Here is a 19,364-nt window from a genome sequence, read left to right on the forward strand (position 1 = left end):
GTTTATGCTCTTGTTGTTTTCAGACGAAACACACTGAACTCCAGCAGTTGATTAAGTCTGTATGTATTTAACACACACACACACACTTAGCCTTTGACCCCTCAGGTGAGATGTGTGCAGACTAATGACTGATTTCAGCAATAAACCACAGTCGAAAGGTCATTTACAGAATGAAGTCTGGTTGAACAGAAACTGGTTCTTATTTCCCTGCTCTGCTTGAGATTTATTATCTAACAGAACTCCTCCATGCAGCCGCCTGGTTTCACAACCCTTAATAACCCGGATCATAAAATATAAACATGCATTTATTTAATATTCTGCATTCCAGTAAAACCAGTGAAACATTTCTTGGTTCTGTGTTAAGGTAATGATAAAGTACTGACAAGTACTGAGGTGCACATGTGGGATTTAGAATGATAAGACTTGCATAAATTGCAAAACAACACTTACAAATGACTAACACATGTGCACCTGAATGCGTCACATGTAAGGCAGCAGGAACCCAAATGTGCTTTTAAGTGCACCACATGTGAAATGTTGGAAAACCATACATGCAGCTGAACACGTCATATGTGAAACAGCTGAACATATCACATGTGAATGCCTGAAAACAACATGTGCACCAAAACATGTCACATTTTAACCAGAAGACCTGAAATCATCATGAGTAAAACAGCGAGAGAAAACGCATGTACCTGAATGCATCATTGGCAAAACTCCTGGGAAGAATAAAAACCTCTACAAGGGGTCCTCAACTTACATTGGAGTTTAGTTCCTGCGGATCGATGTAAGTCGGCAAAACTGCAAACAAAACCGTTACGTACATCACAAAATCAATCAGTTCTTTTTAAAGGCATTATGGAGGATGTTTTTTTTTTGTTTAATTTGTCTGATTCACATAAAATGAATATACTGACCTTTAGTGGACTTGTATGTATGGTCTCTAAAAGAATAAAAAAAAATAACTGTGGACGTGGCAGGACCTGAAAAACATCAGCCAATCAATGCGCTCGGACCGAGGCGTTTGGTTTGCTCCCTTTCCTATCAATCAAAAATCTTCCGGCTCAGGCCTAGTTACGTAGATTACGTACGCCTTGGACTTACGTGTTTTCTGTATGTGTTGCTTTGGTATAGCTTCGTAGTTAGCTGGCGATTTGTTTTGCTCATCTTTTTTTACATAATGGCAGATAAAGATCCAGGGGGACCCAGCCGTAAAAGAAAGCTTCACGAGTGCTACGCAAGTTTCTGGAGGGGGGCGTTTCTTTGTAAATGTTAAGAGGGGGGGAGGTTAGAGGGGGGTGAGGGAGAGGTTGTATGTGCACATGCGCATGCTACGTTCAAAGTCGTAGGAAATTAAATCTCCTCTAATGCCTTTAAAAGTCATGTTCCCAATGTTTAATTATATCTAATTTCACCTCCATGGAGACGGCTTTCCTTTTCTTCGAAGCACTGTCATCAGAAGAGTCTGACTTACACTTAGGAGCCATAATGAAGGACAAAAAGTTAGCGAATGTAGCACAATCCAAAGTGGCGTACAACCGGCAAATGTAAACAAAGTCTGTCTTATAGTGGCACGTGACAACATATTCGTCTGCTCTGCTCGCCAACTAGTTTCACGTAACCAGTTCCAGCGTAAAAACGAAACGCTGTATTTCGCAAACCGAGGACCCGCCCATAACCTGTTCCGACATAACGATGAAACGCTGTAGGTCAAGCACGTCATAAACCAAGGACCCCCTGTATATGCACCCAAATGCATCACATTTGAAAACCACATGTGCGTCTGAGCACGTAATATTTAGAAATGAAAGAAATATGCAACTGCACCTGAATGCATCATGTGTGAAATATCTAAAAACCACATGTGCATCTGAACACATCACATGTGAAACAATTTAAACTGCATCTGCACCTGAATGCATCCCATGTGAAACAGCAAAAAAACAAACCAAAAGAATGCCTGTGCACCTGAACACATTACAAGTGAAATGTCTTCAAACCACCTGTGTACCTAAATGCCTCACATGTGACCCTTTACAGCCACCAGTGTACATCATATGACGTGATCACATGTAAAAAGGTGTTTGAAATGTTGCGCGTTTCTGTCAGATTTAGATCTTCGGCTGTCATCAGGACAGTTCTTCTGGGTGGAACCTGATTTTTGTGGATCTTCTTCAGCATGTGAGGTTAATCTACAGATGAAATTTAAAAGCAGAGTTCTGATGTCAGGAGGTGTCTGGTGCCTCTTCATCAGGGCCAATCTTTGTTTCTATCCTTGCTGTGTTCGGGTCCTGCAGGAGAAATGTCTGGAGTCTGTCCAACACATTTCAGCACGTGATAAGGGAAGAATGTGGAGGCCAGAAACATGTAGCCTCATGCTTCACATCCACACAGATCAGCAGAGAGGAATTCAGCCTGAGGCCACAACTTCCAGACGTATGTTTCACCCGAAGGAGGCCCTGCGACAACTTCCTGTTTGTGAACACTTCACAGTTTGTGTTTCATCCTGAGAGAGCTGTGGGTAAACTTTGGGGCTTGAGACACAATCCAAACCATCCCAGTCCCAGCTGGGTGCAAGTCTTTATTAATTCTACAACATGTTCACACTGAAACCTGAACTCAAACACAAGTTTTTAGATCAAGAGAAACATCACATTCAACTTGGCAACATCTGTGATGTTCGGAAACTCTGAGATCTGCAGGAGAATTTAAAACCTGGAGAGAATCCAGGGCCCAGATGTACAATACTCTGTGTTCACAAAAATGGAGATGTTTATGATGTCAGTGCTGCTTCTTCTTCTTCTGTCTTACTATTTTAGATCATTGTCACTCCTCCACTTCATTATAACTGGACAGAGAAACATTTTCTGGAAGAGGTTAGTAGACTATTTGGTCCTCTGGAGGTCCAGACCATGTCCCCTGTGTCTGCAGGTGGTATGGTCCACCAACCTGTCTGTTCAGAAATGGTACGGTCCACCTCTTATCTGACCTCAGGTGGGACAATTTGTCCAATAGATATGAAGAGTAGATACGACACGCCCCTCTGAGTGGTGTGCCTATGGAGACACTAAGCTAGTGGGGGCAAAATTTTCAGTGTTTTCCATTGATGTGTACGAAACGAAAACTAAAACAAGAAGAATGCCAGCTCATTGTGCTGCATACAGGTGCACACTACGTCGGACGAGCAAGACAAGGAAACTTGGAATAACTTTCCACAGGAAAGAATAGTTTTTGGCTCGTTTTTCATTATTGAATCTTGTTGAGAGTCTATGAGAGCTAACTAGTTAGCCACTAGCAAAACACTAACATGAGCTAACAGCTGGACAACCAAATACCAGACGATTAATAGTAGCTGTAGTATAGCTGTACAAGCAGTAGTAGTAATACGAAAAGTACAAGCAGCAGTAGTAGTATAAGTAGCTGTTAGAGTCATAGAAGTAGTATCAGCATGTGCACTAGTATTACAAGTTGTAGTAGCAGCAGTAGTTGGTGTAGTAGTGGCATTACTATTAATACCACCAATACTACCAACAGTAGTTATAAGCCTAACTCATATATATCCAGATTAGCATCTATGTTATTCCTCCAAACCCATTTTATGATTGGGATTACAGGCAATTCTTTAGGACTGCTCTCAAATAATGTTAGTAAATGGAAAATACTGAAATTTTGCCCCCACTAGCTTAGTGTCTCCATAGGCACGCCGCTCTGAGGGGCGTGTCGTATCTACTCTTCATATCTATGGGCGGTATAGTCTGTACCTCGTCTGTTCTGAGATGGTACGGTCCAGCCTCTATGAGTCTGCAGATGGAATGTCCACTACATGTCTGTCCTCAGATGGTACAATCCACCAACCTATCTGTCTTCAGGTGGTACGGTCCACCTCCTGTCTATATATAGGCAGTATGGTCTGTCCCCTATCTGTTATGAGGTGGTATAGTCCACTCCCCATGAGTATGTAGGTGGAATGACAACCACCTATCTGTCCACAGGTAGTCAGGTTCAACCTGCATCACAACTTGTTAGTAATTAGATGATACAGTCCACCCCATTTGATTCTGTAGGTGGTGTGGTCCGTCTGCTGATGGTTTGCTTTAGGAAGTGAAACTAAGCGTCCGTTTTGGAGGAAAATGAAGGGGTAGGGAAGTTCAGCAGGGACAGAGAGGAAGATAGAAACTCAGTGAACTAAAACAGCTTTTCATCCTGTCTGTGACCATGATTCATGATATTATTTCACCTCAACCATGTTTTGATCACCCGAATCTGGTCGCATTTGTTGATGTCTTAATGTCCTGGAGCAACGAAAGAAACTAAACCACAGAAAGTCAAACACCAGCAGCATTTCACCGCCAGCATCATTATCATCATCGTCATCGTCACCACCGACCTCCTGATCTGCCATCAGCTGAGGTTTCATCAGCCTGAGGGCAGAATCAGCTGAAGCACCACTCAACAACAACAACAGTCTGTTTGTGAGCCTGAAGGTCACATGATCACACTTTAATCAGCAGACAAACCTTCATTTAAACACGTCTGCTCAACAGTCTGACCTGAGACGGTTTCACACTGAAGCTGCTTCCTCTCGGTGGCTTCAGCTTCTGCACTGATCAGCACAAATCCTCCACATTAACATACATGAAGTGAGCTAAATAATAGGAACACATAAGTCCACACCACTACCTCCCAATGTGACCACAATAACATGCATAAGGTGCATTCTTCACCTTTATGTTTACAAATACAAAACTAAAAACGCAGAAACTTCCTAAATGTCGACTTCATGGTAGAACCGTTGTTTGATCGCAGCATTAGAGACCGAATAAAGCAGCTGGTGGATGTGTTTTTTCCTCTACCAGCTTCTTTTCACACTCCATTTCACACATTTTTTTACTTTTCCTTTCATAAATACAATTGAGTTTTAGTACTTCTTTAAAACAGAATAACATGATGGATCAAATATAAGGATTACAACAACATGTCTGCTGCTTGTTACTTAACTCTCAGATGTTTGATAAAAACAGTCTGAATTCTTAAATACCAGACAGACTGACCAGTTGTATTTTCTATAGTTTTTTTTTCCTTTTTTGTTCACTTCCTCCTTTCTAAACTCAGACGCTTGCTTCCTGCTGCTGCTTATCTCAGAGCGTCAGCAGCTCATGATAAGAATAAAACAGGGACCTCGTCTATTAAAGACCGAGTCTGGAGCTCCAGAGGGCCCAAACAGAAGAGGAAACTCTGACAGGATGCATTTCATGTGTTTTCACTGGACGCCGGAGTCACTAAATCTGATTCAGCTTGTTTTTTCTCTCAGCATTAAAGCCTTTCTTTATTTTAAGATTTTTTCCTAATTCCTCTATTTTAAGCTAACTCGCAATGACACCAAAGTTCAAATGTGAAACCTCTCTGATTAATAAAAACTGATTAGATTCATATGCAAACAATAAACATACAAGAACTGAATAATTTCAAACTTAGAATTAGTACTCTTTGATCAAAGACTGGACTTCATGAACATGAGTGCTTGTTACACTGAATTATGAAATGAATAAATTAACTCTTCACATTCTGCTTTTAATGAAACTAAACCGCACATCAGCACACTTCAAATGATGCACTGCTGCAAAATGTAAATTAAAAAGGTTACAGTGATATTAAAGTAAAATTTACTTTAAATGAAAGGTTTAAATAATGCAGTAAGTAAGGAAATAGTAGAGAGAGTAGCCAGATTGGTAGAGAGACTATTAGTGACAGTGTGTGAGGACTGGAGAGAGTGAGAGGGAGCAGCTGCTGCACAATGGGCTCTTTTCATTCAGACATTTAAAGGAAAAACTGGTTAACGGTCGACCCTCCTGTTTTAAAACAACGAGCAGCTTTCAGGTCTGAGCTTGGAAAATAAAAATCACACCTTAAACTTTTCCTTTCAGTGCAACACCTCAGAGAGAAGCGCAAAAACACAAGACAACTTGAGTGGTTTTAATAAAAAAAACGAGCAAGAAAATTAACAGCAACACAAGTTTCTCATATATGCTTCTATACAGGTTTTCCAGCATCATCTGTTACCGCTTGTCATTCCCAGAAGCTTAAATGAATTTATCTATCTGGTAAATAATATGAAATGATCTAGAAAATGTCCCGAAAACACCATTTCATACAATTTGGATATAATGCAGGAACTAGCGAGAAATAAACCCAAAAAAATCCAGAATCCCTCCAGTAAAATAACCAAATAACCCAGAACCATCAAGCTGCTAACTGGAAACTACCTGAAAAATCAAGAAACAATCTTGAAACAGAAACACTCTGGAAACTGAAAATGATTTCAACAGGCTAAACTACGGACGTGTGAAAGTTTTTGGGGACATCTGACAACTTGACTGGTTTGATTAAATAAAAAAAGAGAGAAAGAAGATCACCAGCAACACAAGCTTCTCATATATGATTCTATATCAGTTTTCCAGCATCATTTGTTATCGCTCATCATTCCCAGAAACCTGAATTAATTTATCAGCAGTTTGCTTTGTGTCTGTGCCGCACCATTATTTGATTTCATATCAACTCCTTTATCTGTGCCCAAAAGTTGACTCCAACTATTACCACATCTGCAGTTAAACTAAATGTTGTGGAAACCTTCCCCCAACTACTGAAAACACTCAGACATGACTATACACATGATGAATGTAAACTAACCCGGAACTAACAAGATATAATCTGGTAATGATTTGAAAACTTATACCAGATACTAGTATATTTCTTGTATTGTTACATTAGCCACATGTTGCTGAGAACGAGTCCGTCGACCTGCTCAGATGCTGCGCTGAATCCCTTCCTGTTAATCTGGCTGTCTGCCACAAACACCCTGAACACTGAACATGCTCTGGGACAAATGAAGGTCATCAGGAGTCTCTACAGCTAATAAAGATTTTCAAGTCTCCAAAAGAACCCAAACACAAGAGAAGAGTTGAGTCCTCGAAACGCCTGAGTCAGTGAGAAAGTCCCGAAAACATCTGCAGTGTTTTAACTTAGTGAATTTTTTAGAGGATGAGATCAGCGTTTAGCTCTCACTGAGGTGCAGACTGATGACACATATCTGCAGCTGGACCTGAACCGATAGAAAGCAGAATCCAGCCGAGTGACGGCTTCACCTGCAGATCAGCGCCAATGAGTCAGAGCCGCCGTGGGAACAGAAACAGACCAGAAACAAGCAAGAAACTAACCAGAAAAAAGCAAGAGACTAACCAGAAACAAGTAGAGCACTAACCAGAAACAGTCCAGAAACAAGCAGGAGACTAAAGAGAAAGTAACCAGAAACAAATGTGAGACTAACCAGAAAATAGCAGGAAACTAACCAGAAACAAGCTGGACACTAACCACAAACTCACATGAGACTAACTGGAAACAAGCAGGAGACTAACCAGAAACAAGTGTGACAGTAACCAGAAAATAGCAGGAAACTAACCAGAAGCAAGGAGGAGACTAACCAGAAACAAGAGAAGACTAACCAGGCACTACCAAAACACGAACCAAGAAATTAACCAGAAAGTTAATCAGAAACATGCAGGTGACTAACTAGAAACACTCCATAAACTAACCAGACACAATATGAAAACTACGCAAAAACAAACCCAACATCGATTTGGAAACATTCCCCCAAGTTCTGAGAACCAACCAGAAAGTATTCACAAACCAACAAAACATAATAATTCTAGACACTATCTAGCAACTAGCATTAAATAATCTAGAAAATTCCAGAAGGAAAACCCCTAAAATATGGAAACTAACCTGAAACTAACCTGAAAATACCATTCCACACAAACTGGCTATAATGTAAAAACTAGCAACAAAAAACCCCAAAACAATCCAGAATCCCTCCAGCAAAATAACCAAATAACTAGAAACTACCTGAAAAATCAAGAAACAATCTGGAAACAGAAACACTCCTGAAACTGAGAATGATTTCAACAGGATGAACTACAAACATGAAAGATTTGTGGACGTCTCCAGACTTTTACTCCTGAACCGTCTGGTTTCAGTCGGTGTGTTTGCAGGTCACACAAACACTGCAGCTGTAAACAACATTAAATGGGTTATGTGGACGAGGTCAAAGTCACTGGTTTGCTGTAATGTCATCATTCTTCTGCTTTTGACCCATTTAAGTATTTACACTGATTTAAAACATCCGAACTAAGAGCTGAAAGACGACGTAAAACGTTCGTAAGAATATCGGTTTCCAGACCATTGCTGATAGGAGAACACTGGTTATAGCTGTTGTAAATTGTGAGTGTAGATACATTAAATATTTAGATTCTTCTCCACATTTTGAAGCAGAAGACAGCGAACCCCTAAAGAATTCACACAGATGTAAATTCTCGTGAAGATTTCAGGGCTTTCCAAAATGACCACACATTTTCCTAACAGCACATGAACGCAGCGCAACGGCTGACTGCTTCCCACAAACACTGAGAACAGAGCTCAGCAGTGTTTCTTCCAGGGCCGTCCTCTGAACTGACTCCAGACCTGTAATCTGGATCTTCACACTGCAGACCCAGAAACCTCGACCAACTCCGTCACAGGCGAGGAGGAGGAACCGCAGTTTATTTTTGGCTCAGAGTTTCCTCAAACATCTCAGAGTCCGTCCCGAACCTAACAGCTTCAGCCGAGTCTTTCTGAACCCCGTGACCTCTGACCTTTAACCTCCACACTGCAGGTCCACTGTGATGTTCAGGATCAAAGACGTTTGTCTTTCAGATTATTTTACCCACTGAGTTGTCAAAGAGACACATATTTAACATGACTTCAGACACCCAAAGAAAAACAAAAACAAAATCACTGAGAACTAAAACATCATATTAAATTAATTTATATGTAAATTAGACTGCAGAGTGATTGGAAGGTGTTTTTTGATCATTCAGATTACACTAGGCTAACAGTTTTTGTTTTCAATCTTTTTACTAAGCTAAGCTAAATATGTCCCCCAAAAAGAGCAAAATCTATGGAATACTACCAGCAACTGAATTCTTTGGTTTGGGGGCTAATTCAACAATTTGAATGACTTTGAACATCCACAAAATAATTTTACCTGTATGTAGGCATTGAGTTAATTTAGATTGTTAGGCAGTAAGCTATTGAATGACATAACATTCTAGCTAATAAATGCTTGCTCACTTAACTCTGCAGTTTGGAGTGAACTTAGTTCATAACAGCCACAGTTCATTTCACACATGACATATACTAAATATTAAGTTTGAAGGCTAACATTAGCAAAAACTTTTTCAACTGTTGAGACCACGCTTAGCAGTCCAAGAATCATCTGCTGTGGCTAAAACTGACTGAATAAGCAGTAGTTAGAACTTACAGTTTTCCCTTTATTCTAATCTTTATGCTAAGCTAGGCAAACCACATCCTGAGCAACAAAATGGTTGCTAATTAGCGACCAAAGTCTATAGTTTAATATATGTCCAAAAACATTTTGCAACTGCTTTTTGTGATTATGGTAGCTGAAATTATATTCTCATTTTAAACTTTTGACAGATGCTAAGAGTTTCCACTTGCTTCCAGTCTTTGTGATACGTAGTGTCTACAGATACGGACCCGTACGCGTAGCCTGTGGCCTACGGATACGGCACTTTCCATTTGCTTCTTTAATTCTCGCTGCCTGAAATACCCCAGCGCCCCCTATCGAGTGGCCATTTTCACGGCAAACAGGACTTTCATGTCAATATGAACTGGCTTGTGCTCTATATACATGTGTCTCTACTGCATTCACTATAGTTACACCCGCTGTCTTTGGCCAGTTATTTAAAAAGTAATAAAGATGAATGAGATCGCTGCGGTGTAGAAAGGTTTATAATAGAGTATAAGATGTATTTCAGTAGATCTATGTCATGGTTAAAGTTATATAACAGCTGTATACATACAAACAAAATCACGGCATGAAACAATGGCAATGTATATGTCATATATGCCCTATATCCATACCTCTAGTACAGATGCTATGGGTACGGGTCCGTATCTCTAGCATCAATCTTTGTGATAAGCTAGGCTAACACAAAAAATGAAACAGCCTAAATGTTTCTTCAATAGCTTTAGCTGCTTTTTGGTTAACGTTAGTGAGCTATCACGTTTACTTGACAATGTTATATCACAGCTTCACTGTCAAAACAGTTTATGTGATAATTGTGGCTAAAAATGCTAAAACTTCGCAGCGGATTGTGAAAAGTCAAGTTTAACGTGCTGTTTGGTGCTCTTTGTAGCTGTTTATAATTTTTTTTCAGCAAATTCATATGATATATTCAGGTTAGAAATCCCTACATTTCCAGTCATTATGCTAAGCTAAGCTAACCACATCTGGAAGAGGTGAGATTTATTATCTGGCACACTTTCAGCTCAGGAGAAATTTAAGCCACATAAAGACCCTAAAGACCAGAGGGAAGTTTTTAACAAACAGCCCCGGTGTTACGCTGAATCCTGTGACTGTCAGATTGTGTGACTTGATTAAGGAACTTAAATGTGATCTCGTGTCTCCTGAACGCAACCTGAACTCTCATCCTGAAGGGAAACCACCTCAAACAGAACACCAGTGTGACACCGGCGCAACAGTCAAAGCAAAAAGGTCCCAGATGTTTTTCAGTTACATGTATGTTAATCACTGGCCCAAATATGTGGACAGGCAGCAATTTAAAATTCCTTTTTTTTTAAAAAAAAAACTTATTTTCTCTAAATCCACAGTCTGTTTGATAAAGTCAGTGATTTAAAATGTCTGGACTGACCCCTGCACACTGTTAATTAATTATTTACAGATCTAACCTTTGTTCAGTGAAGCAGGTTGAACTTGAGCTGCCACCTGGACACTGAATGAGGCTTCAAGGTGTTCTGATCTGCAGCCCTCCTGGATGTGGATCTGATCTGAGGGTAGATTAAATCAGAAGAATGAAGACTCACCAGAGACGAGCTTCCAGTCAGCAGAGCAGCAAGACTGAGCGGTGAAGCAGCTGCAGCTCTGTCAGCCTCCTCTGAGGTGTGGCTCCGACCAGGAAGTCCATCCTCTGTTTTCTGCTCAGATTCTCATCCTGACAGCTGCTAGGTACTACAGCGCCTCCTGCAGGACCAACACACCCATTACAGAGCTGACAGGCCTGTTGTTTCCTCCATTCCTCCGTTTTTACCTACAGCAGTGATGTTGGAATAATTTTCTGCTTTCTGATCAATAACATGAAAAATGTCAACAAGCTGCAGATTTTTTTTCTCCAGCAGGTTGAAATAAAAGACAATTTGTGACTCTTTGGCGGGATTTTGTGTGTAAATGCGGAGGTTTTGTGTCTATATGGGGCTTTTGTGTGTTTTTGTTGTGGTTTGTGTGTCTTTTTGTCATGGTCTGTGTCTTGTTCTAGCCATATTGTGTGTATTTGTGGGGATTATGTGTCCTTAATGGAGGTTTTATGTCTTTTATTGTTATTTTGTGTCTTATTGTTCGAATTTGTGTGTCTTTGTGTATCTTTTGCTGAGTTTTTGTCTTTTATTGTGATTTTGTGTCTGGTAGTCATTTTGTTTGTCCTTGTAGTGATCATTTTTGTATATATAGATTTTGGGGGTTTTTGTTGTGGTTTTGTGTCTCATGGTCATTTTGTGTGCATTTGTGGTGATTATGTGTCTTTTATTAAAGTTTTGTGTCTTTCGGTAGCCATTTTGTGTGTATTTGTGGTGATTTTGTGGTAGATGTGTGTCATTTGTCATGGTTTTGTGTCTTGTTCTAGCTGTAATGTGTATATTTGTGTGGATTATGTGTTCTTAATGGAGGTTTTAAGTCTTGTTTGTGATTTTGTGTCTTGTAGTGATTTTGTGCATCTTTGTGTCTCTTTTGCTGAGGTTTTGTTTCTTTTTTGTGATTCTGTCTTTCCGTACTCATTTTGTGCATCTTTGTGGTCATTATGTGTCCTTTATGACGGTTGTGTGTCTTTTGTTGTGATTTTGTGTCTTATTTTAATGCTGTTCTGTGTCTGTGTATCTTTTGCTGAGATTTTGTGTCTTGTTGTATTGTGTGTATTTTGGGGGATTATGTGTCTTTTGTGGAGGTTTTAAGTTTTTTGTGTGGGTTTTGTGTCTTGTTATAGCCAATTTGTGTGTAACCGTGGTGATTTTGTGTCTTTTATGAAGGTTTTGTGTCTTTATTTCGCATGGTGATGTAGACACTGTCCGTCTTTGTGTGTACATTTTGCGTCTTGTTTTAGTCATTTTGCGCATCATTGTGATCTTTTATTGTGATTTGTGTCTTGTACTCATTTTATGTGTCTTTTGCTACAGTTTTGTGTCTTATTGTGATTTTGTGTTTTGTTATAGTCATTTTGTGTGTTTGTGGTGATTATGTTTCTTTTTGTGGAGGTTTTGTGTCTTTTTATAGTGGTTGTATGCCTTTTTGGTGGTTTTATGTTTTTTCCGTGTCTTTTTGGATAATTTCCATCTTTTTGTTGGGCTTTTGTGTCTCTTTGTGGTCATTTTCTTTCTATTTGTGTTGTTTTTTTGTCTTGTCCTTGTTTTTATATGCATCTGTGTGGTGATTATGTGTTTTTTAAATGAATTTCTTTTTGTCTTTTTGTTGTTTTGTGTGTTTTGTAATCATTTTGTGTATTTTTGTGCTAGCTGCATGTCATTTGTGGAGGTTTTTTTGTCTTTTGCGGTTGTTTTGTGTCACTTTTGAAAAGGTTTGTGTTTCTGTGGTTTTTTGTGCATCTATGTGCAAAGGTCTTGCATTTTTCTGGAGATTTTTTTATGCTTTGTGGTGGTTTTGTTACTTATTGTGGAGGTTTGCTGTCTCTTTTCGTTTGTCTTTGGCATAGTTTACCTTAGTTTTCCAGAATGAAGTAAAAGGAGGAATAAATGAGGTGACCTAAATAAAAACTGATACACTAGATTAAATGTTTGTCTTACACCAAACTCCAGTCATTGTTTTAATGATTTTACATGATGACCTCCTTCTTCTGGTTTGTCCCATGTCTGTTTCTGTTGAATCCAGCAGCGCCACCTTCCGACTGAAAACACCCATTACAGCTGCTATTATTACTGCAGCCATTTATCAGTGAGAAATGTTTTATTTTGTTGTCCTTTACTGTAAACAGTGCAGTTTCAGAGGCACTGAGCTGAATATATTTGTTAAAACACAAATTAATAGTTAAAAGAAAATCAATTAATTTGCACCTAATTAGTCAGTCGCTCCACGCCTTAGATAAATGTATTCGTCATCATCAAGTTTGTACTGTGAGCCAAACATACCGGAATTTAACATTTCCTTCAAAATAAATGTAGACAGTTTAAATGTTGATGCAGGCTCTGTAAAAATTATTCCATTCTTTTGAAGGTATATATATCTATCCTCTAAACACAGGAAATGAAGTCAAAACAGCAACAACCATAACAATAACATTTATATGATTAAATGTAAGTTACCTCAGCATATTCACAATGTATATTAATGCACAAAAAACTGTAATTAATTCAATAAATGGGTATAAAAATCATAGGAAGTAATAAATAAAAGGAAATATTGACTTAAAATCAAATAGACAAAAACATTGAATAAGTATGTAACTGAATAAATTAACAGATTACTGAAAGAAAATGTGCAAATAGATGTTTATCATTAATAATAAAAAATGTGTACAATACTATAATACAACACTACAATATAGCCTAAATAAACAGATTTACAAACAAAGATATAGTTCAACACAATATTGAATTTAAAGAAATAAGAAAATCCAAACAAATAATTGTAGAGCAGACAAATAAATCATTGGAAAATTAAAAGAGAGTTGAATAAATAAAGAAAACAATAAAAGATATCAATGAATACATAAATTAAATAAATCTATCAAGTAACAGAAAAATAAAACAGCTTCGACTAATTAAATAGCTGAGTAAAAACTAAGTCTAATGAAAAAAAAACTTTTTTCAGCTCGTTCAGCGTTGCCTTTGACTGACAAATAACATTTTTGAATCAAAAAAAACAGACGAGCCAAAACCAGCCTTTGGCTTTTATGTTGAAAGGCTAAACCGGATGTGCTCCTGTGTATTCAGGTGGATTTGACGCAGCCGCAGATCTGATTCCACCTGCAGCAGCAGCAGAGAAGCAGCATCTGATCCTCCGGCACCAGAAAGCAGTCGAACAAAGAAGAAAACCACAGAATCCACTTTTATTTTGACGCCGCAAACAAACAGGTAAACAACCGGGCATAATTTCTTGAGGGTCCTCCGCGGTTTGTGTCTGAAATAAAAACCTCTGTTTATCGGTTAAAGCCGGTTTCTGATTAAAATGACGCTCGGCAAGTGTAAATATAAAATTCGGAATATTGTCTTTTTATTTCATTTGTGAGCGAACCGGTTTCAATTCACCGTGTAAAAACGCATTTTTACCGGCTGGATGTTCGGTTTGTTCTTGGCCGAGCCAACGCCTCAAACCAAAGCCGATCAATCACCGGTCAGTCTGCAGAAAAAAAGGGAGATAATCGATGAGAAAACGTGGCTACTGATGCTGGTGGAAGCTCCACTGACCGTCAGGATTCCAGAATTAAAGCCGGTTGAAATAAAATGAGCAGAAATGTGAATGGAGTTTGGTGGCAGGTTTATTTCTGTCTGCAGAGAAGCGGTGACCTGGTTTCTGTTTCTGGCTTTTCAGACTATTTTAAGTTTGACGCCTGAGAAGCACAACGGCGTTTAAACACATGTCGGTTTCATCTTTAATAAACATATGAGATTAATTTATTAAAGCAGTGAAGGAGAATCAGCTGGAAAAGTCAGAAGGTCAGTGTTGTTTTATGCTGCAGGACGATGACATACACAGCAGGCAGCAAATTCTAGAAACAGCTGCTTTGGTCCTGATGACTGAATTATTATTATATCTGCCATCATTATATTATTAATAGTGATACATCAGTGTCCCTCAGCTGTTATTGTTGTAAGTTTAAACCACTTTATATCCATTTTTATATACAGAGACAGAAAATAAATAAGTTCTAATGCACAAATCTGTTGTCAGGTTTCATGTAATCTTTATTTTTTGCTAATTATTTGAACATTTATTGAAATGAGACAGAAATTTTAAGGAAAAAAATCAATTGTTGGTCTGAAATGCGATCTGAGCAGGTCAGATTTTTATAGGAAGCTTAAAGTGTTGGAAGTGGTGTTTTAAAAGGCTGCTTTTGTTATCTTTGGTGTAAAATGATCATCTTTTTTTAAAAAAAACAACAAGCTGTCAGTTGAATGTAGTGGAGCAGAAGATTTCCTTTGAAGCGCAGTGGAGTGGAAACAAAATAGTAGCAGAACACGGAAATACTCAAGTACAAGTACCTTAGGATTATACTTAGTTACTTTCCACTGCTGTTGTGCTCATAGCTGTCCTCGATTGATGCAATATTTTCTGTTTCTGATCTGAATTTTATTTATAAGAATAACCTGAAGTGTCATTTGTATAACAATTACAAAAGATTTTTTTAATTAGGTAAAATCAGTAAATAATGAATGAATAATTATTCTTAGCTGTGGCAGACAGATACTTTACTCAAGTACTATTACCACAGTTTAAAATAACTCTGCTACAAGTTAAAGTACTAATACCGCACTTTAAAATGCTGTGTTACAAGCAAAAGAACTAATATTACATTTTTAAAATTCCCGTTACTAATACCACATTATAGAAATACTCTGTTATATGTTAAAATGCTAAGACAACACTGAAAAATATTCTGTTACAAGTAAACCACTAATAAAATAATACATTTTTCTACCAAATACTTAAGTGAAAGTACTAATTCCACACAGTAATATGACTCTATTATGTTTTAAAGTTTTAATAATACTACATTGTTAAAATAGTGCATTACAAATTCAAGTACAAATACAACTTGTAAAAAATACTCCATTTCAAGTGCTAATAAAACATTGTAAATCACTCTTTTACAAGTTGAAGTACTAATATCACTGTTAAAAAATACACTGTTTAATTGATACTACACTGTAAAATACTGTATTACAGGTTAAAGTAATATCACATTATGAAAATACTCTTCTGCAAGTAAAAGTGCTTTTATCACATTGTAAAAGTCCTGAATCCAAGTAAAAGTACACACCTTTTGTAAATGTACTCAGAGACCTTGCTTTGTAGTAAAGAGGCTCCTATATAGCCTAGCCGTGCTAGACCCAGCTCTTAAGACACAAGGGTCTAGGAACGCTCGACAGGGAGGGAGGCGGGCTAAAAGGTTGTCTTTCAAATCACTCTGCAGCAATTGGGTAGGTATACAACCAAACAAATAGGCTGACGTAGTTCCTAGAGTACCGGATTGTGGCTAAGTCCCATTAGCTTCCCAACCAGCAGAGCCAACTGCTATATTAAGGATTTGCCATATCCCGTCGGCATAAGTCCAAATACCTCTTTCTTCTCAATGAAACACTTCAGTGCCGTCCTTTGTTTATCTTTCAAGTTGAATTTTAGCTTCAAATCTTTAGGGGCTGTGGCCAAAGCCGAGTCGAAAGATAACTGTTTATTGTGCGCCGGTTGTTTCTGTCAGAATCGTCGCGCCTCTGTCGTCACTCAGTTACGCCCGCCTTCTGACTCTACACTTCATGGTGATTCGTCCGGCCAGTTTTAGGAGAATCCAGCCTTGAGCCTTATGGAGGGTAACTAGACCCACCCTGGCAGAGAATTAAATTCGTTGCCGTGGGTTCTCTAGCGTGGCTAGGCTAGCTCCTGTATATATCAGGACTAAAATATCTGGGGGTAAAAGTTAAATCTGTGTTCTTCTCCTCAATCAGGTTTTTCCTCTTTTGCTCTGTGCCAAAGTGTTTCGTTGTGAAATAATCTGTCGATGTTTGTGTTTCAGACTCAGACATGATGGAGAAATCAAACAGCCAATACGACTCCTTCCTGTTCTGGAGGCAGCCAATCCCGGCCCTTGACTTGTCCGAGCTGGAGGACCTGGGTTTGATTGACAGCCAGTCAGCCAATGGCAGCAAAGGAAAAGACAAGATGTCCCAGAAGTGGAACCACAACGACGAGGTGAGATGTTTGTGTTCTCAGCTGTCTGTTTACTGATCAGTCAGAAAAAAATGTGGGGATTTAATGATGAAAAATAGAAAATAGTCATGTGATCCCTCCCTCACCCGTCTCCTCACCTCTCCTCACTCCCCACAGGGTGAGCTGTCAGAGTTTTCCTCCTTCAACTACTGGAGGGCACCAATCGCTGACGTGGACGCTCTGCTGGCCGACCTCAACCTCCTGCTCTGAACACACCTGAACCTGACATCACATGACCTTTGACCCCAGCATCATCTGACCTCTGACCTTAACATCACCTGACCTCTGATATCACATTAAACTCATAATCCCGATTCAGATTAAACTCTGATCCTGATTTGGATTAGATTTTAATTCTGGTCCAGATTTTACTCAAATCTTGGTTCCGATTTAACTTTAATCCTGGTTCAGATTAAAGTTTGATCTTGGCACAGAATAGAATCTGATCCCGATTTAGAATAATCTAGGATCTTGGTACAGATTTAGCTTTAATCCTGGTTCAGGTTAAATTTAAATCTTAGGTCAGATTAAACGCTTGGGTCAGAATAAACTTTAATGTTGGTTAAGATTAAGATCTGACCCAGGTTTAGATTAAACTTCAATTCTGGTTCAGATTAAACTCTAGTTCTGGTTCAGATTAAGCTCTAATTCTGGTTCAGATTAAACTTTAATCCAGGCTCAGGTTAAATTTAAATCCTGGTTCAGATTACAGTCTGAATTGGTGAGAATCGTGTATTCGCTTTCACTTTGTCCAAATTAAATAACCTGACACTGCTTTTACACTAAACCTGATCTTAGACTGTTTACACTGGAATAATGAGAAACCAGATCAGACCGGAGGTTTGAATCTTTTCTGTGGATAAAATAATAGAAACGCTGCATCAAGCTGTTGTTGATCAAATAGTTTCATCAGTGTCTCGTTAACTCAAATGTAATGAATGAAGTCTGTGTGTTTAGATTAATAACTGAGGCCTTATCTCATAATGATGCTGCTACCTGACTCAAATCACCTTTATTACATAAACATCTGGAGTACAAACCATCTTTTGACAGCTGGAAACACTACCCAGATCAGCTCATTCTCACAGTTAAAGTTAAAACAAAATCTGCCACCTGAACGTTATGAGATAAGGCCTAAATTTTTTTTTTTTCAGTGCACTTCTGTTGAGGTCTGAGACCCAAATTATGTTTCTTCTGTCGTTCCATCTGTGCCTTTTTTTTCCCCCAGAGCTGGTTTGTTAACAGTGACTGTTACCATCCGTCCTGATTATTTATTTATGTATTTATTGATTTATTTATTAGTGCTGCTGTGTTAGTGAACGAGCCTCGAACGGACTGCACACCTGCCAACAACAATAAAGGAAAAAATGTCCTGTTTTGATCAGAGTCTCTTGTTATTTTCCATCTTGTACAATTTTAGATTAAATCACACTGGAAAAAAACTGTTCTGAAGAAAAGCTGTTGGGCTGAAAATTTAACCATCCTTGGAGTTCAGATCATCTCAGCTTCTGACTACTAACAGTCAATCTTCTTTTAATCTCCTCCGTTATCAGCTGTGACAGTGACAGTGGGTTAACGCTTAATTAAGAGTGAAACAATTAATTAAACCCCCAGTTGAGTCTCAGGAAAAATAACATATTCAGTGTTTATGTAATTTCTGTGAGGTTGTAGTTTAATGAAGTTTACTTTTCTCATTTTAAACACTTTTTTCTCTCACTTATTAACCAGTAAAGCAAAGCTGCTGCAAAATATAGTAACATGTAGTAAACAGATGTTTTTTCTAGGTGTTGACAGTATTTTCAGATTCATGGTGTGATGAATACAGAAATCTCCTCAATAAACACCTTTAAGTACATCAATAAAATGAAATGTGCGAGGAAACTAAATTATAGAATAACTTGAACTGTCACATAAATAACTACAAAAGATTTGTAAAATCAGTTAAAAAATATGAATTATTCTTAATTGTGGCAGACAGATACTTTACTCAAGTTAAAGTACTTATTCCACAACAACATACTGCTACAAGCAAAAGCACTAAATTTACATTTTAAAAATTCAGTTACAAGTTAAAAGTACTAATACCACATTAAGAATACTGTGTGACATGTTAAAATGTCAATACAACACTGTAAAAATATTCTGTTACAGGTAAACTACCTATAAAACTGCAAAAAATAATGAATGACAAATACTAATACCGCTTTGTAAAAATAATCTATTTCAACTTAAAGTGTTAATAAAACATTGTAAAATGTTTATTTTGCAAGCTACAGTACTAATATCACTGTGTATAAATACACTA

General features: G+C 38.2%; 1 protein-coding gene across 1 annotated transcript; it reads left to right on the forward strand.

Annotated features, from left to right (window-relative positions):
• Positions 1-14,064: 14,064 nt before the first annotated feature.
• On the forward strand, positions 14,065-18,440 carry mllt11 (MLLT11 transcription factor 7 cofactor). Its single transcript, XM_022212233.2, has 3 exons — positions 14,065-14,208; positions 16,866-17,041; positions 17,177-18,440. Exons 2-3 carry the CDS (start codon positions 16,874-16,876, stop codon positions 17,267-17,269), a joined length of 261 nt encoding a protein of 86 aa, XP_022067925.1. The 5' UTR covers positions 14,065-14,208; positions 16,866-16,873; the 3' UTR covers positions 17,270-18,440.
• Positions 18,441-19,364: the final 924 nt, after the last annotated feature.

The sequence above is a fragment of the Acanthochromis polyacanthus genome, chromosome 11 (assembly GCF_021347895.1).
Source record: "Acanthochromis polyacanthus isolate Apoly-LR-REF ecotype Palm Island chromosome 11, KAUST_Apoly_ChrSc, whole genome shotgun sequence".
NCBI classification, from domain to species: Eukaryota; Metazoa; Chordata; class Actinopteri; family Pomacentridae; genus Acanthochromis; species Acanthochromis polyacanthus.